Source organism: Archocentrus centrarchus, chromosome 15 (assembly GCF_007364275.1).
Source record: "Archocentrus centrarchus isolate MPI-CPG fArcCen1 chromosome 15, fArcCen1, whole genome shotgun sequence".
NCBI classification, from domain to species: Eukaryota; Metazoa; Chordata; class Actinopteri; order Cichliformes; family Cichlidae; genus Archocentrus; species Archocentrus centrarchus.
The window spans coordinates 17,937,971-17,957,755 of record NC_044360.1 but is presented as its reverse complement, the minus strand read 5'-3'; the positions used below and the strand labels follow the sequence as shown (position 1 = coordinate 17,957,755).

The following is a 19,785-nucleotide window of genomic DNA, read 5'->3' as shown; positions in this document are numbered from 1 at the left end:
GAACCAGCATTTCTATCAAAGGTAGAAGCTGCACTCAGTTTTTTACAAAGTGACTTTTATATATTTGTTTTTTATCACAGTAAAAACTGTCATTGACATTAAACAGAAATCTGGCTCAGAGGGCTGCAGAAATCACAAAAAATATAACATCACAGTTCTATAATGATATTTTAAATGCCCAAAAAGCACTGGATAGATTTTACTGTAGGTACAATAACACAGACTCCTAAAGATTCTTGCAAAACAGGTTATTTCTTCATTTTGTATATAAGCCCTTCATAAATCATGTTGACTGCACTCTATTTATCAATATAAGCAAAGTCATTACACATAAAAGCACACTGAAACATCGGAATCATTTTATGGCAGACGATCACCGGCAGCTGTTGAAAGTGTAGGATACATTTTAGGGGTCTCCATGTTCCTTTTTGACCGCAAATTAAAATCCAATTAAAACCATAGTTACCAACAAATCACAGGGTTGAGCAGGTTCTGATGCAGGCTGTTTATTAGACATCTTAGTAGCACCCAAATAGTTAAAAAGACATAGACAGTAACATAGTGAAGACTGAGTTACACACACAGAGTAACAGGAAAGAAGAAAGAACCTGTTGATCATGCCCCGGCTTCCTCATCACTCCCTCCGACCGAGGAGAGCCCGTGCTGAGATTAAGTATGAGTCCAAATAAAATCAAACTGTCCAAATGATCCATGGCGATGAGCAAGCTCTGTTGCAAAAAGTTACTAGTATTTAGAAATATACAAACACAAAAAACAAAGGACAAAAAGGTAAAAGCGAGAAGCCCTCCCGGGAGGTTGTGCCTTAGTAGTTGCTGGAAAAAACGGACAACACGGACAAAGACAGTCGCTACATCTTCTCTTCTCCTGTCCTCTTCTAACCATGGTATTTATACTCTTTCCCTTTCTTTGTCTAGGGTTTTGTGCACAGTCAGTGATTTACAAACATTCATTAAAAACTGTCATTAATTCCACTGTCATAATCTGAAAAGGCACAAACATCCCGGGGCATTTTCAATCCATCAACAAGACAGTAAGAAAAATTCATCACAATAATTGTCAGAAACAACCTCCTTGAGGCCATCCTATGGTACTCTTGGAGAAGGATTTACAACTGCCCACACTTACACTGACCAGATATGAGGGAGAAAGTGAGGCCCATTTTGCCCCCAGATTTGTTGCATGGACAGATTTACACTTTCTTGATTTGCATTTCCAAAATCTTTGGCTGTTCTACATAAGCAAGTTAGCCTATGGCTAGGTCCACTGGACAGATTTATCCCTATAACCAGTATAAATCAAAAAATGGGCAAACAGGATGACTGGTGTCCTATACACGAACCCAAAAAAGGCAGCTTTATGAGCTGAGACCCCTAAGCATGAATTTGAATGAGCAACAGGTTCAACACGGGGCTAGAGCAGAAGATGAATATGCTTTGAGGATGGTCTGAGAGGGCCTGCTTGGGCACAGCAGACTGTTAGGGAGGGGTAGCAGAGCTTCTGGGGCCCTGAACACAAATATGAGCAACTCAAACAGGCCTCAAATCTTCCTGCTACTTTTAGACACACAATATGCATTTATTACAGTGTAGAAAGTAGTTTAGTTGCAAATAAACAGAAGTAGGAATAATAACTTTAAATATCAGTATTGGGTGATAAAAATAAATCCCAACAAAAGTAACTAATTAAATAACTTGTAATCTAACTTAGTTACTTCTAAAATTAAGTAATCAGTAAAGTAACTAAGTTACTTTTTAAAGGAGTAATCAGATTACTTTTTCAAAGTAACTATACCATCACTGATGGTGAGATAACAATGTAGTTCTATATCAACAATTGAGTCTCAAGGTTTTTCTTTCCAGGGCTCTCTTGCCTTTGTGCCACAGCAAGCCTGGATCCAAAATGCCACTTTGAGGAATAATATCTTGTTCGGGTCTCCTCATGAGGAAGAGAGGTTCAAAGAAGTAATAGAAGCCTGTGCTCTCGCCCCCGACCTTGAGCTGCTGCCTGGTGGAGACCTCACTGAGATTGGAGAGAAAGTGAGCTCAGTTTTGAATGGTTAAGGTTTTAGGTTGCTCAAAGATTTCTTACTGAATTCAAATGCTGTGTGTGGTGTATATTATATGTAGAATATTTGCTGTGTTAAAAAAATCTGTTAATGTTATAGAAATGTAGTCCTGGTGCTGGAGAAAAAGCACCCTTGTATTAAACAGAAGGTCTGTGTGCTTCTTTAAATCTATTTTTGTCTTGTGTTGTTTTTCTCTTTTCCCGTCTTTTCTTCACCTCTCAGGGTATCAACCTCTCAGGGGGTCAGAAGCAACGTGTGAGTTTAGCCAGAGCAGCCTACAGCCAGGCTGACATTTATCTATTAGATGATCCCTTGTCTGCCGTGGACTCTCATGTAGGAAAGCATCTCTTTGAAAAAGTTATTGGACCCAATGGAATACTTAAAAACAAGGTTTGTGTTTGACTGCATGTCTTCTGATCAATTTTAAATATTTTACTTTAAAAGAGATATTATTTGATAGTGGTATAATTTATTGTAAAGTGTTGAAAAGGGTATATTTTTAGCACTGTGACAAATATCAGAACATTAATGTTTTATCATATAAACAAACAAACAAAAAAAAAAGGAATATTCATTCATATGCACTGGCATTTGGAAATGAACTGCAATCTGCAGTATATAGACTTTTTCTTGTCTTATTAACTACTTAAATCAGTTTGAATTAATAAATAAAAAGACTAAATCACTATGCAATAACTAATAGCAAGGTGTACAACCAAACCAGGAGACTGACAAATGTGTTCACAGATTAAATAATTTATTCATAAGTAAACAGACTTAATCAAATAGTCATCGATTATTAACCATTTTATGGAGAATCAGTTTTAATCAATAAATTATTCAGATTAGATTAATTTGCAACAACAAAAAAAAATGTTAATGCGGGGAAGGGGGGACCAAAGTGGCGGTACGACGGCTTTATGTTCTCAGCAAACGTGACGGTGGAACGTTTTGCTAGTAGCTGTGCTAATGTACCTGCTAACGTTTCCTTGTTCCACCACGAGAATTAATGTGATGTTCAGCATTTGTTCCACATGACTTTTCTCCCAGGTCGTTCATGCCCCACCTGTCATGACCCTGCGTCTCACAAGTGGGGTGCGCCCCAGAGTTTGAGAACCACTGGATTTGTTGTCAGTTTAATGTGTGAACTAAAATCTATTCTCTTTTTAATTTCAAGTCACAAATACATTTTGAAATAGTATATTTATGAATTAATTTGTGTATTTCTTAAAATTCTTTACATATGGACTGTTTTTATAACATTTTTGAAAAGCCCCTTTAATTTGTTGTTCAATTTATATTTAATTATTCTAATAATTGTCTGCTAAAACTAGAATTAAACTGATTAAATAAAATGTAGGTATATTTATTCTTGTATTAATTACTATCTCATCCAACATATTTATTAATGTTGTGCCTTATCTGATTGTCGATTTATGCCAGTTTTACAGTCCTACAATACAGTACACAGTTTCATGTACTTATAAATATGATTTTTAATTAATTTTTTTATGTATTTATAGCCTTAAGTGATTTGTGATTTCACAGCGTCTCTGATCATACAGACTCGTATTCTGGTGACTCATGGCATTAGCTTCCTGCCTTATGTGGATAAAATAGTGGTTTTGGAGAGTGGAGTGATTTCTGAAGCTGGATCCTACAACAACCTTCGTGCCAGCGGAGGAGCTTTTTCTAAGTTTCTCGACACATACGCCAAAGAGCAGAGCAATCAAAGATATTCAGAATCAGGTAAGTCCAACCTTTTCTTAGTGTGTTAGCAGCAATATAGTCTGCACAAATTAAATTTTGTTAGTTGGACAACCAAAATCTATGTTAAAAATCTGCATCACAAATATTTATGTGACTTGTGAATTATGTTTCTTATTGGCATTGTTTATTGATACGTTGTGTTGATGTTCAGACATTTCCCTCAAGTACTATAAATTACTGCCATTTACTGCTATTTACACAATACACCATGTATATTGTTAAAACAGGTAATGGCCAGGACACAGAAGAATTTGAGCTCAATCCTGACAGAGAGGATGTGCAACCTGACTCTCCTTTGGAGGACATTGTTTCTCTTACACTGAAGAGAGAAAACAGCATCCGGCGCAGCCAGCACAATAGCAGGTTCAAGCGTGTTAAAGTTATGAATGAAACCAGGGAAAGAGCTTGTCTTAAATAGTAGCTTTGGCATCTTGTGCAGCATATGAGGATAATGTTTGAGCATTTAATTGTGCTTTTCATCTTTTCTCCCTTTTTTTAGTGTCAGACTAAGAAGAAATACTTCCGTAAAAACCTCAGAAAATGCTGATGAACCAAAGAAAGGCCAGAGGCTTATAGAGAAAGAAACTATGGAAACAGGACAGGTAATATATATTTTTTGTTTGCCTAAGTAACAAAACAAATAACACAAATTTACAACAATTCAGAGCCTGTTTCCTGAGTGCTCTCTGGCTGATTTCCAGGTGAAGCTTGCAGTGTTCCTACAATACCTGCGAGCCATGGGCTGGGGATATTCTGCCATGGTCTTCCTGATTTACTTCATCCAGAATGTTGCTGCCATTGGTCAGAATCTGTGGCTGAGTGACTGGACTGGGGATTCAGTGGAGTACTACAACCAGACATACCCTTCCTGGAAGAGGGACACCAGGGTGGGAGTGTATGGAGCTCTTGGAGTGGTTCAGGGTAACTGAATAGTTATTTCCTTTTCTATTTGCAAATCTTTTCAGGTTCATGTAAATTAATGTCAAGCCTTGGTCACAGTAAAATTCCCTAACCTATTATTTAGGATCCTGTAACTTTTATACTGCTTTGTATACAACCCGAACATCCAGTTCTTATATTGTAATAGAAGAGTGGTTCATAGTTTTAACCAGGAGGTCATGTTTATGTAATAAAGACTTGATGGGTATAGATGTGTACATTTTTATAATATGTGAGGGATGATTTTAACAGACAACTCAAGGCATATTTTATAAACATACCATTAATGACATACATATGTAGTGAGAAAGAGACTTTGGTTGGCATGATGCATCCATATTTTTTATTCTCATGCGATTTTGTTTTGGTACGGAGTCATTTAGATACAGCAGAGCTTTACAGAGTTAAAATAATCAGAGTTTTTGGGACCCCATTATGGGTACTATGGGGGCAAATTGTGTAGGCACCCATAATAGTTTCCACCCTTGCTTCATTATATTGTGGTTTATTGAAGTAGGTCAAAAGATGTATTTCATATATGCACCTTCAGCACTTAAGGTTACTCATTGGTCAAACACGTTTATGTGTGTAACTTCTGAGCCAAATGACGTCCTGTGAAAAAAGTGAAGCCAAGTTCAAGCACTATAGTTTCAGTTTTTGCCGTAGTTGTTTTTTTGCCACATACTAATTTCACAGAAGGTTTAAAAACCCATCTCAGTTTGCTCATCATCACCATCTTGCTTTTTCTTCCTGAGGCATTTGTCCATCATAATCCCAAGCTTTCAGTAATGGGAGTAATCAGACCCACTAAACCAAAGGTCTGGTGTGGTGGCCAAAAGAAAGAAAAACATAAAAGGAATCTGGGTCCAGAGACCTCGAACTTCCCAAACTAAACTACTCCGGGTTTGAGAAAATTAAACTAATAAATCAAAGGTAAAAAAAAAAACAAAGGACAGAAAAGTAGAGAAAATAAAGGAGCAGGCATTTGAAGATACTGAAAACCTGCTTGGTCTGGGAGAAGGACATCAAGACCTTTTTCCAGCCTCCTTTAAATAGGGGCTCAGGGGCTGACGCATGTACCTGAGAAACAGGGAGTAGATGAGTGAGAAAGGAGAGAGAGGGAAGCACAGAGGGAAAAAAAAGAAGCATACACAAGGGGAGAGTACATATTTGTTCCTTGTTTGTTCTTTAACAGTTTTTTTACACCAATGTTTTTTGGACAGAGATCTTGGACGTCATTCCTGGAATCTTCTGGAGCCACTATATATATATATATGAACTGAAATTGCTGATCCGAACAACCAATGATTTATAAAGGAAAATCATGAAAATTTTCAGGGGTGCCCAAACTTTTACATACTACTGTAGATCATCTGGTTGGTTTCAGTGATGGTCACAGTAGGGATTGTGCATAATGATTTCAGTGGGTACATAACATAGTCTTGGTAATCTGCCACAGGCAGTCCAGGTTTCCAGCTTAGCCGTCATCTTTTCTTTCAGGTCCGCTGCTCTGGAATTCAATGTGCCAGGTATTCTTGGGGCTTACCCATTCTCAGAGTGTGGGGATGATGACATCTCCTCTCTGACCTGATGTCCTGGCTCCTTCTTGCTGTAGCATTTGTATTGTTCCTCATCAGTCTGTAGTTGCAATAACAGTTGCTTTTTTTGGATGTTGGAACACTGAGCTGAGTTGTTGTTTCAGTGTTTGTCTTGATGTTCAGTGTTGAAGAATCCATATGTCTCACATCCTCCTCATGTCCCAGTTAAGGAATACATATGAAATTTTAACCTTGTATGTTGTTCTGTAGGTTGGCAATTCACATCTTAGCCAGGGACTGCATTTGCATTTATAACCGCTGACGTGCGTAGTAGCATTCCTATAGTTCCCTTTTCTCACTCCTTGTCCGCTTATGCTGTAGTCTTGTTCCAGTAGCCCACTTCTGATCAGTATCTCTTGGTTCCCCTACATCTGATGCAGACCTTGTTAATCTGGGTGATATCCGAGCCAACATAGCTTCAGTTACAGTGGGTAAAATAAGTATTGAACATGTCACTAATGTTCTCAGTAAATATTTATACTAAATGCCGTATTGACATGAAATTTGCACCAGATGTCCAAAAAGGGAAAAAGTACTGAAAATGCTTACTGACATTTATTTAATACTTTGTACAAAAGCCTTTGTTGGTGATGACAGCTTCAAGATACCTCCTGTATGAAGAAACTAGTCACATGCATTGCTCAGGTGTGATTTTGGCCCATTCTTCCACACAAACACTCTTCAAATCCTAAAGGTTCTGTGGGCTTCTTCTATGATCTCTGAGCTTTAGTTCCTTCCATTGATTTTCCCTTAGGTAGTATATTAGATCAGGTGACCCTGAACCATCCCTTAGTTATGCTGCAATAGTCGTAGGCTGCTGGGGGTTAACATGATACACTGAGTGTTTCTTTTCATTCACCTCTTTTTACTCTGTTTATACCCAACACTGCATTTAATCATTAGTTATTATTAATCTCTGGCTCTCTTCCACAGCATGTCTTTTGTCCTGTCTCTCTCCCCTCAGCCCCAACTGGTCACGGCAGATGACTGCCCCTCCCTGACCCTGGTTCTGATAGAGGTTTCTTCCTGTTAAAAGGACATTTTTCCTTCCCACTGTCGCCAAGTGCTTGCTCATAGGGGATCGTTTTGACTGTTGGGTTTTCTCTGTAATTATTGTATTACTGTTACCTTGAGGTAACTGTTGTAATTTGGCGCTATATAAATTGAATTGAATTGATTTGCAATAAGTAGCAGGATTGCTTTCTAATTACTTATAGATTTCAGCTGGTGTCATGACTTTCCATGTCTTTTTGCACCTCCCTCCTGTCGTGCATTCAGTACTTTATGGTTTGATTTCTTTGCATGTGTGGATTGAATGGGTTGTTACTGACATCTGGTGTGAATTTCATATCAATAGCACCTTTGGAAATATGTTTACTTAGAAAATTGGTAACGTGTTCAATACTTACTTTACCCACTGCATACAGTATCTCTCGCACATATTCTGAGGTAGGGTTGGGTAGCATTGGGGCCCCTCTCTCTTTTGCTCTCTCTCTCTCTCACACACACACACACACACACACACACACACACACACACACACACACACACACTAGACTCAATGTATTTTTTTGACTCTCAGAGATTTTTTTTTTAAATATGTGCTCATGAGTGCACACATGGCGCATTCATAAAGACTGGCTGTTTGGAGCTAAGCTTTATATACACTACATTGTAAAGGCTGTGTTGTCTGATTAAACAAATATTCTTGATATTATTGATTTATAAATGCATTGCACTGCCATCCTACATCAGTTTGGATCCTGTACTGAAGTTACACAAATATGATTGATGAAAAACTATAATACCACTGTTCAGCCAACAATCAGCAAACCTGTTTAACGTCCAGCAGGTGTTGTTTCTCAATAATAGAGCATTATACTTACATGACATAATTTGGTTTTGTAAATTATCAAAGTGAAAAAATAAGAATATGAATTGAATATGAAAATAGTAAAGTAAAAGTAAAACAGTAGATAGAGACTTTAGAGTTGGTTAATGTTTTATTGGGGGGGAGGTTTGTTTTTTTATTTTTGTTTTTTTTTTCATTTTTAGTTATAAAAGAGAGCACTACTACAGTAATTATTCTCTGAAATATTAAAGGCAGGGGTATATTTTTAGCACTTTCCTAAGCAGTAATTAATGTGTCATGGTACTATTTTAAGATTCAAAAATAACTGTCTTTGCACAAGACAGACAGATGCAATGCAATTCTATCATTTAAAAACTCTCTTATTGCAGCTGTCTTTCTGTTCCTCGGCACACTGCTCCTAGCCAATGCTTCCATTGATGCATCTCGTGTCCTGCATTCACGAATGCTCAACAACATCCTGCAAGTTCCCATGGTTTTCTTTGACACTACACCTATTGGAAGAGTGGTCAACCGCTTTGCAAAGGTACAGTTTATATTTCACTTTTCTTTTTTTTTAGCTTTCATCATTTATTTCATCTTCCCGTGGCTTTTACATTTACAAATGCAAAATTGCAATTGCAATTAATTTCTAATGGCTTTTTTTTTTTTTTAAATTAACAATACAGCAATTTTTTGCAGTTTTTGTTGAATTTTCCCCAATTTTACTTAAACTTTTGCATACAACCCTAAATATTCTTGAAATTGTTAATTCTTCATGTGGCACTACTTTCTTCTCAAATGCCTCCTCAAGTATACACAAATATATCCCGGTTCATTTTGAGTTGTAACAGGTATTAATTGAAAATAGTGGGAAAATAATCATGATTAGAGCTTTCCCAAGGACTTTACAATTATTGTGCTTTGTATTTGTGCTGTTGTTGCTTTTCTGGTGCTGCTGTTACTAAATGTGAGCATGTGACTTCTCACAGCAAAACAAAAGCATGGTGTGCATATCTCTTGCATCCCCAGACAGAGAAACAAAAGGGTCTGAATGGACTCAAAATATTTATAGTCTTTACAGTGGGTGCCCTTCACTCTGATTCTCTGACTTCAGCTTTTGTGCTTTAATTCTTTTTTCTTCTTTTATTTATATTTATAATTTTGGATTTTTTAGTACTTTGGATGTTTTTAAATGTGCTTCATAAATGAAATTGACCTTTAACTTACACTGACCTGCATTTTCATAAATATTACCTTTCTAAATATTGTCCTGAAGGACATTTTTACCACAGATGAAGACATTCCTACTTCCTTCCGTGCCTGGCTCCTGTGTCTACTGGTGGTGCTAGGGACAATATTTATCAACTGCCTTGCAACTCCTTTCTTTGCCACTGTCATCATTCCTCTGGGCCTGATCTACTTCTTCGTACAGGTAAGCTAAACAAGGGAAATAAGTCAGAATTAAAAAATTCAAACTAACTAAGGGACAATTCACAAATATTGACATTTTCTAGAGCGTACAAAGCGTATGACGGGGCAAGGGGGGGTAACACTCAGCGTACGCTTTTCAAATAGTAATTTGCAAAAGATGCACAAGATTTATGAAGGGCTTATATATAAGACGAAGAAATGACTTGTTCTTACCCTCATTAATAAAGAATATATTGCAGCGTCTGTTAAGACGTTGAAGAAGATGGCAAGAGATTGCCAGCAAAAGTTGCCCTTTTATTAACATGGTGTGGGCCGCAACCATGCCAAAAACAACAACAAAATGGGACTCTGACTCTGTCTCTCGCTCTCTCTCTCTCCCCCTTCCCCTCTGCACAAATACATTCAAGTACCAACAAAACAGTGGGAAATCACAGAACATCTGCACAGAAACATCTAACGTTAACAGAATCGCTACAATATGAAAGTCACTTTGCCAAAAACTGACTGCAGCTTCTACCATGTGACAGAAATGTTCTTTATGGCTCAAAATGAATTGATATAATTCGTATGAGATGATGTTTGAGATATGCTTGACAGATTATAGGTCCAAAAGTTATTTACAACAATATAAATACTAGCAATAATTTTTGGGGGCAAATACTGGAAATTACTTTTTGGCACAAGACCAGCTATTCTGATGACAAAATGCTCCACTGCCACTGTGTACAGTTATGCGGCTTGTACATTTTGTGTACATGCAGTGCAGTACACATTCGCATTAAAATTCAAATCAGTTTATTGCGCCCTATAAATTCTAATATATAGGTATATCTGTTAATTACAGGGTGTACCCTACATCTCGCCCTATGACAGCTAGGATAGGCTCCGGCCCTCCCGTGACCCTGAAAAGATAAGTGGAAGAGAATAGACGAATTTTTATTAGTGCAACAACACAATGTTTTAATAGATAGGAAAGAGTATATTTGATACCAAGATCTACAGAATGTTTCAACACCAGGATGTGTTTTTACAGAACCCTGCAAGGGACATGGGAGAAAAAAAAACAAGGGGAAAAAAGAGAGAGATGTTCTTTTGCGAGATCTCACACACAGACACTCAGCTTGAGCTTTTATTTTATGAATATATATGATATAGATGGATAGGTATGTGTCCATCACTGTGGTTGTTTATAAACTGAGTAGCTTAGAGCAGAAGGGGGCGGGGCAGCACTGTGTGTGTTTGTGGTGATCAAGTGAAGCAGTGATGGCGTGAGAGCGAGACAGTCAGCCAGGTTCATTCTTTCATGCCTGTACAGCAGGGGTGGACAACTCCAGACCTCGAGAGCCGGTGTCCTGCAGGTTTTAGATGTGTTCCTGATCCAACACACCTGAATCACATATAGAAGTCATTAGCAGGACTCTGAAGAACTTGACTGCATACTGAGGAGGTTATTCAGCCATTTTATTCAGGTGTGTTGGATCAGGAACACATCTAAAACCTGCAGGACACTGGCTCTCGAGGCCTGGAGATGTCCACCCCTGCTATACAGTTTTGTTGTGGTTACGGCCAACAGGAACCGCTTAATTATAAATTAAAGGCGACTTTTACTGGCAATCTCTCGCCGATCCTTTCAACGTCCTGATGGACACTGCCATATCAAGATTAACGCAGAAGCGCATGGCCTAAAATTAAAAAGTTTTGCAAGATCTCGGAAAAGTACATCTACTTTTTTCCCCCTTCCATGTCCCTTGTGGGGTTCCATAGTTTTCCTATTACATTACAATACCAAAGAACCAGGTGAAATTAAATGTCATGAAAAAAGATCAACATTTTCTCTGTACACTTTTTTTTTTTGGGTGGGGGGGTGGGGTCTGAAAAAGAGTATGCTTTGTACACTTTGGAACATGTTAAAAATTGTGAATCATCCCTAACTAACAATAAGGAATGCGAACTGATTTTGTTTTTTCTCTCTTTCTACACCTAGCGCTTTTATGTCGTCACTTCAAGACAGCTGCGCCGGTTGGACTCTGTGTCTCGCTCACCGATATACTCTCACTTTGGTGAGACGGTGTCGGGCCTGTCAGTGATAAGAGCCTACAAGCATCAAGAAAGGTTTCTTAAACACAATGAAGTAACTATAGATGAAAACCTCAAAAGCGTCTATCCGTGGATTGTGTCTAACAGGTCAGATATTGAACAGTGTACCTGCAAACATAGATGTGATGTTAATTGATGACACCATAAAATTTGTCTATTTGCATATTTGTGGGGTTTGTTTAATCAACAGATGGCTGGCCATACGTCTGGAGTTTGTTGGAAACCTGGTGGTGTTTTTTTCTGCTCTGTTTGCTGTCATTTCCAGAGATTCTATTGACAGTGGTCTGGTTGGCCTTTCTATATCCTATGCCCTTAATGTCAGTCACTAAAACACTCACACTCTCATCATATTCACTGTAATTGTATGTGGTAATACTAAAATCCAGCAATAATGTAAACACAGTCTTCTCTCCCATTGGGGCTCTGCAGGTAACCCAGACCCTCAACTGGCTGGTAAGGATGACCTCAGAGCTGGAGACCAATATTGTAGCTGTGGAGAGAGTGAGTGAGTACACTCAGCTTGAAAGTGAGGTATGTAGAAGTATTTTGTGAACAAGGCATTATTTCTAATTTTTATTAAATCAGATCCTACTGTTTTCTGAAACAGGACATGCATTTTAAGACTCCTGCAGGCTGTGAGTTTATTGTAAGCCTCCACAGTGCACCGGGGATGTAATAAACTTAGGCACAACATCGAGTATTTGCTGACTTGATGTTGCACATGTACAGTGGGTCTTAGTTGCTGTTCTTGGATAGTGGCACATTATTTTCATTTGAGTTGTTTCATTTTTAACTAAGTTTTTACCCCTCAGCCTAAAAAGGCAGATGAGGTATTGTTGCCACCCCTCTGGGCAAGTAGGCAGGCAGGCGGCCAAGTTTCAACATTGTGAACACGATAACTCGAGAATGATGTCACCTAGGATTTTCAAAATTATAGCATAGACACCCATCCATCCATCCATTTTCTTCCGCTTATCCGGGGCCGGGTCGCGGGGGCAGAAGCCTAAGCAGAGAAGCCCAAGCTTCCCTCTCCCCAGCCACCTCCTCCAGCTCATCCGGAGGGACCCCAAGGCGTTCCCAGGCCAGCCGAGATACATAATCTCTCCAGCGTGTCCTGGGTCTACCACGGGGCCTCTTCCCGTCGGGTGCAATGTGTGTCGGGCGGTGGCCGAGGGCGGAGGCCCTGGCGGACCGATCCCCGGCTATCGAAACTGGCTGTATAGCATAGACACATCTACTAAAAATCTCAGATGGCTGAGTTCTTACCATAATAATGCCATTTGCAGAAAGTGACAGTGTTCGTTATAATTTTAGCATTTCATATTCCTGGTTCTTACTTAGCCATTGGCTTTTGAATTGATATAGTAAATAAGGTCACTAAGACTCATATACACCACATTCAGATCTACTGAGACCTGGTAATTAAGTGTTTTAGAGCTTCCAGGGCATGCATGCCACCTCAAGATTCTACTATTGTGAGGCTTAGGGGTAGTACTGACAGCTGACAGTATATTTTATTATTATAATTTCCTGTCCTAGAGTTATCTTAGCTCCTCTTGATGATTTCTGCACTATTACTCATGTATTCTTTTTGTTTCTGTTATTATAGGCCGAGTGGATAAGTGACACGCGGCCTCCACAGCAGTGGCCAGAGGCAGGAAGAGTGCAGTTTGAGAACTATAAAGTCCGTTACAGACCTGAACTGGACTTAGTGCTGCATGGAATAACTTGTGACATCGACAGCACTGAGAAGGTATGTGAAACAGAACAATAGCCGTGCCTGTAAAGCTGCATGTGTGTGTGTGTGTGTGTGTGTGTGTGTGTGTGTGTGTGTGTGTGTGTGTGTGAGCATGTATGTATAAAGTTCTTGCAGGATTTATGAAAGTGTTAATCATTTCCAGCATAACCCCTTAGATCAGATGTGTAGCCAGGATATGGCTAACTATATCTAATATATTTTTGAACAATATGCAGAAAGGCATATTGTTAAAAAAAAAAGTGTTGCTTTTTGTTAGAGATTGTTTAAATGACAGATTTTTTTTTCCCACCCTAATTGAAAAATCCAGAATCTATAAAAATCTAAATATTTTTCATTTTAAAATGTTAACATTTAAATGTAAGATTGGTCTTCAAATTAACAGTAGTGTGTCAAATGTAGCTTACAGATAGAAACTGTTTTTAGTTGAGTTTAGAAAAGGATGCGGCGTGTTCGTTTATTTGTGAAGGAAGACACCTGAAACACTTTAATTAAAAAATTAAGATATTTAATATATTAAAGAATCAGAAGATATAACATACATGCACATGTGGGACTCAGAGTTCAGGAAGTGACAGGCCTGTGTGGGCTCTGTCTCTCTCCCTTCTGTTCCTCACTAACCATAATTTTTTATACTGCCATTATCTACACGTAAACAGAGTCTGTGTGCTGCAGGTTGGCCTTCGTCATTGGTCTTTGTCCAGTGCTGGTTTTTCATGACTCAGATTCCTTCCGTCAGTGATAAAGCCTTGTACAAAAAGCACATCTTCTCCCCTGATGTTTCAGTTAATCAATACAGAGCAATCTTATCCAGATAACAGAACATGGTGATGTTTTAATTGTACGTACTGTGGCCGAACCTTCAAGATAAGATACACTGAGACTGGGAAGTTAGTCTGGCACTTTCTAATGTTTAATATATCTATTTATTCATTAAATTGGCTGTTGTTTGCTTCAGCCACTGTTTATTAATTAATTTCCTGGAATTTACTTTTAAACATTTGTGATTTTATTCTTTAGGTGTAAAATAAAACCCCAACAAAAAGCTTTTTAATTTGAACTTTGCAATTTGATGTAACTTTGTGCTGTAAGGCACTGACATCTTATTCTTTTGTTTTTTGATGTTTTACAGACCAATCTATTAAACATTTAGTCAAGAAAAAAAAGCCACAGATCAGTCAGTGATGACAATAATTACATATAAAATAAATTACTGTATACTATAATCAACTGTGATATGCAAATATGTAACTAGTCTATTACATCAAAATAAACACTGACAACTTTGCAACAGTGAAGTTAAAGTACAAATTTAAAAAGTCAGCCTGTATTACGACATCATTTAGAAGAACAAGCTAGACCTTCTTATATTATGGAAGTATCTACAACCAGCAGAAATGACTATAATTCCCATAAAATATTAGTTGCCACAGAGAAATACTGCTTCTTTCTGTAGCACATAACATTATTGAAATTGCTAAAATCTTTTACAAACTCAGTATAGACTGAGTATAAATGCTTATTGTTGCATTGTTCAATGCTTTTGAGAATATGAAGTCCTCTTCTTCATATTGTGAAACAGATGTTTGCGACTGTAGTTTATAAAAAATATTTCAAATGTTAACTTCAGACTCCAATTTGTTCATGTCAAAGGGGAGTCTTCTTCAAACATCGAGGTAAATTATGGAGTTCCACAGGGTTCTGTGCTAGGGCCAATTTTATTTACAATATACAGTCTTCCCTTAGACAGTGTTCTTAGATAGCATTGCCTGAATTTTCATTGTTATGCAGATGATACCCAGCTTTATCTATCCACAAAGCCAGATGACACAAAGGCCTGGATGTACTCTAATTTCCTGCATCTAAATTCAGATAAAACTGAAGTTCTTGTACTCGGCCCCACAAATCTTAGAAACATGGTGTTGAACCAGATACTTACTCTGGATGGCATTACCTTGGCCTCCAGTAACACTGTGAGAAATCTTGGAGTCATTTTTGACCAGGATATGTCCTTCAGTGCACATATTAAACAGATATGTAGGACTTCTTTTTTGCATTTGCACAGTATTTCTAAAATTAGAAACATCCTTTCTCAGAGTGATGCTGAAAAGTTAATTCATGCATTTATTACTTCTTGGTTGGACTATTGTAATTCATTATTATCAGGCTGTCCTAAAAACTCCCTGAAAAGCCTTCAGCTGATCCAAAATGCTGCAGCTAGAGTACTGACAGGGACTAGAAAGAGAGAGCAGATTTCTCCCATATTGGCTTCTCTTCCTTGGCTCCGTGTTAGATCCAGAATTGAATTTAAAATCCTTCTTCTTACATGTGAGGCCTTGAATAATCAGGCCCCATTTCATCTTAAAGACCTTATAGTACCGTATCACCCCAACAGAGCACTTTGCTCTCATACTGCTGGCTTACTTGTCATTCCTGGGATACTTAAGAATAGAATGGGAGGCAGAGTCTTCAGCTTTCAGTCTCCTCTTCTGTGGAACCAGCTCCCAGTTTGGATTCAGGAGACAGACACCCTCTCTATTTTTAAGATTAGGCTTAAACCTTTCCTTTATAATAAAGCTTATATATGCAATAGCCCTAGGCTGCTGGAGGGGTCCCATGATGCACTGAGTGTTTTTTTTCATTCACCTCTCTTTACTCTGTTTATACCAAACTGTGCATTTAATAATCAGTTATTAATCTCTCGCTCTCTTTCATAGCATCTGTCCTGTCTCCCTCCCCTGAGCCCCAACCGGTCATGGCAGATGACTACCCCTCTCTGAGCCTGGTTCTGTTTAACTTGTGTGTTTTCTCTCACTGCATTCAGATCGGTATTGTGGGTCGCACAGGAGCTGGGAAATCAAGTCTTACCAACTGCCTGTTTAGAATTATTGAAGCTGCTGAAGGTCGTATCCTCATCGATGATATAGATATCTCTACAATAGGCCTGCATGACCTGAGAAGCAGGCTCACAATTATACCACAGGTATACACATAAATTTGAACAATAACCCTGTCAAAGCATTTTGTATATTATTAAACAGTACACTGACCTATTCAATCCTGTGCACAGGATCCTGTTTTGTTCTCAGGGTCACTGAGGATGAACTTGGATCCATTTGACAAGTTCAGTGATGAGGAGATCTGGAGAGTGCTGGAGCTCTCCCATCTAAAGGACTACGTATCAGGGCTGCAGGAAGGATTACAGCATGTAGTTGCAGAGGGAGGAGAGAACCTCAGGTGGGTAATAAAATTAATAATACAGCCTATAAGAGCATGTAAAAATAATATCCAGCTCTGACTGCAAACTCAAACCTTTAAGGAGTTACTGTGAACTTTGACTCATAAGCTGCAAGCACCTTGTGATGTATACCTTTTGCACAGTTCATTATTCTAAAGCTAACATAATGTTCTACAAAAAACTGTATTTGAAGCACATACACGTTCGTGTCATTTGTGGTTTACTTTTATCTGTGCACTCCAACAACCCTTTTGAGATACAAACACATTCGACTGTCTTCCCAGTGTTGGGCAGAGGCAGCTTCTGTGTCTGGCTCGAGCGCTCCTGAGAAAGTCCCGTATCTTAATTCTGGATGAAGCCACGGCAGCTGTTGACCTGGAGACAGACGACCTGATTCAGAACACCATCCGCAAAGAGTTTTCAGATTGCACAGTCCTTACCATCGCCCACCGCCTGCACAGTATCATGGACAGCTCTCGGTGAGCTACACCTCTTCCCTTAATGTGTTTGGATAATGTGTCTTAGCTCATTTTATTTCAGTCAGAGACAAATTTCTTTCATTTTCCACCCATGTTTAACTTTTGTAAATGGTGAGAAACCCACAAGTGACATTTAAAACGCCACTCAGAGTTATGTATTACTTATGCTTTTTACACATTATAAATCCTCAAAGTGTGACAGCATCTTTTGCCAGCATACATAAAATAACAAATAATATACCATAAATAAACCCAGAATGGCATGTTCCAGTTTTGTTGTACCACCCTCACTGTTTAGAACAGTTCTGTGAAAAACAGAAATATTCCAGCAACTGGGGAACCAGAATATTCCCATACCAAAACAGAATGTTTTGTAAAAAAAACAGGAATATTCCAACAAACAAGCAGACAGCGAGTGAACTACTAATTTGTAGGTAATCTGCTCTACCTCCTGAACTACAGCCGTCCCAGACAGTGCCTGTTATTCCCATGTTGTCCCCCCATCCAAGTACTAACCAGGTCCAACCCTGCTTAGCTTCCAAGATCAGGTTTGCTCAGGGTGGTAAACTATGGCTGTTATTAATGCTTGCAGATGTTACATACTAAAAATATGATAATAATAATTCCTGCCCCAAGTGGAGAAATTTAAGCACGGTACTAAAGTAAGTAAAGCTTTTTTCTTTTTTTTCAATCAGAGGGGAAATTTCTTTCCCTTTTCACTCTGACTGTATAAAAATGATCACATATACATACACTGTTTAAAAAAGAAAAGCAGAATTATTCCGGCAGCTGGAGCGCCAGAAAAATACCATAAAAAAGGAAATTTTTATTTTCATTTTTACTTTTATCCTGAAGATAAAAGAAATGTTGGAGATAGGTAATAATAGTTTAAACTTTTCAGTTCTGCAGAACGTTATGAGAGCGAACAGGTAGTTGTACATCAAATTGGACCTGACCTCAACCTGATAATAAAAATGCATTTATATTTTAGCTCTGTTTGTGTGGCACTTTTAAACTTTTATTGAATGTCCATGAAATAATCAGCATATCCTTTCCCTTAACTTGCCTCCAGTCTCTGTTTGTATCTCTCCTGAGTTAACTGTGTTCAAAGAGAAAGCACAAATATTTACACATCAGTCTTCACTTTTGAGCTGGAACTGCCTCTGCCACACAGTATGGACATTGCTCAGTGGGTCGTTATTTGTGTCTGTGCTTCTCCCCTACAGGGTAATGGTGCTCGATGCTGGAAAAATTGTGGAATTTGATTTGCCGAGTAACCTGCTTGAAAAAGGAGGTCATTTCTATGCCATGGTGAAAGATGCTGGGATAACGCGAGAAAGCACCACACATTTATAATTTTGTACTTTTACTGTTCTTTAGAGATGATTTAGCACCATAAATTCTTTTTGTTTTTTTTTTTTTTTTATTTGTTTTGTTTTTCATTTTAAAAGCTGGTTTGTACTTTGGCGTAAAGAAACACTAAAATATGTATCATATTTAAAGGAAACACCATAGTAAAAGCATATTGTTTATGTAAAACATTTTGTGTGAACAATAAAATCTCTTGAAAGTCAAAAGTAGTTTATGTGTGTGAATCCATTTGTGCACCTATATGACAATAAACAAAGATCAGTCTGTCACAGAGAAACCACCAACCATTCACATGTGAGCATAAACCACCTTTAGAATTGGCCATTAACCTCACCCTGGCATGTGGAACCCAGACAGGCACAGGGAGAACATGTACTTGTAAACACAGAAATATCCTAGCCAGCTGGATTTGAATCCAGGACCTTCTTGCTGTGAGGCAACAGTGCTAACCACTGCATCGCTGTGCTGCCTTACCACAATATTCCATCCATCCATCCATTCTCTTCCTGCCCCCGCTCTCTGCCGGGTCGCGGGGGCAGGAGCCTAAGCAAAGAAGCCCAGGCTTCCCTCTCCCCAGCCACCTTCTCCAGCTCATCCGGAAGGACCCCAAGGCGTTCCCAGGCCAGCCGAGAGATATAATCCCTCCAGCGTGTCCTGGGTCTACCACGGGGCCTCTTCCCAGTGGGACATGCCCGGAACACCTCACCTAAGAGGTGGCCAGGAGGCATCCTAATCAGATGCCCGAGCCACCTCAACTGGCTCCTTTCAATGTGGAGGAGCAGCGGCTCTACTCTGAGCCCCTCCCGGATGGCCGCACTCCTCACCTTATCTCTAAGGGAGAGGCCAGCCACCCTTCAAAGGAAACTCATTTCTGCCGCTTGTATTCGCGATCTTATTCTTTTGGTCACTACCCAAAGCTCGTGGCCATAGGTGAGGGTAGGAACGTAGATCGACCAGTAAATCGAGAGCTTCGCTTTTACACTAAGCTCTCTCTTCACCACGACAGACCGGTGCAGCGTCCGCATCACTGCAGAGGCAGCCCCGATCCGTCTGTCGATCTCCCGCTCCCTTCTCCCATCACTCGTGAACAAGACCCCGAGATACTTGAACTCCTCCACATGGGGTAAGAACTCGTTCCTGAGCCGGAGAGAGCACTCCACCTTTTTCC

General features: G+C 39.0%; 1 protein-coding gene across 3 annotated transcripts in view; it reads left to right on the top strand.

Annotated features, from left to right (window-relative positions):
• Window positions 1-18,762, top strand: part of LOC115793631 (canalicular multispecific organic anion transporter 1-like) — a 50,654-nt gene extending 31,892 nt beyond the window's left edge. For 2 of the 3 annotated variants that reach the window (XM_030748677.1, XM_030748676.1), the window contains exons 17-32: window positions 1,881-2,057; window positions 2,309-2,476; window positions 3,652-3,835; window positions 4,084-4,219; window positions 4,356-4,458; window positions 4,558-4,777; window positions 8,635-8,789; window positions 9,522-9,677; window positions 11,661-11,860; window positions 11,964-12,090; window positions 12,203-12,304; window positions 13,383-13,526; window positions 16,354-16,512; window positions 16,600-16,766; window positions 17,052-17,246; window positions 18,473-18,762. In XM_030748677.1, coding sequence (XP_030604537.1) covers window positions 1,881-2,057; window positions 2,309-2,476; window positions 3,652-3,835; window positions 4,084-4,219; window positions 4,356-4,458; window positions 4,558-4,777; window positions 8,635-8,789; window positions 9,522-9,677; window positions 11,661-11,860; window positions 11,964-12,090; window positions 12,203-12,304; window positions 13,383-13,526; window positions 16,354-16,512; window positions 16,600-16,766; window positions 17,052-17,246; window positions 18,473-18,602 — 2,523 coding nt within the window. In that variant the 3' untranslated portion in view covers window positions 18,603-18,762. The remainder of the gene's footprint in view (window positions 1-1,880; window positions 2,058-2,308; window positions 2,477-3,651; window positions 3,836-4,083; window positions 4,220-4,355; window positions 4,459-4,557; window positions 4,778-8,634; window positions 8,790-9,521; window positions 9,678-11,660; window positions 11,861-11,963; window positions 12,091-12,202; window positions 12,305-13,382; window positions 13,527-16,353; window positions 16,513-16,599; window positions 16,767-17,051; window positions 17,247-18,472) is intronic. The other variant, XM_030748678.1, reaches the window with a different exon arrangement.
• Window positions 18,763-19,785: the final 1,023 nt, after the last annotated feature.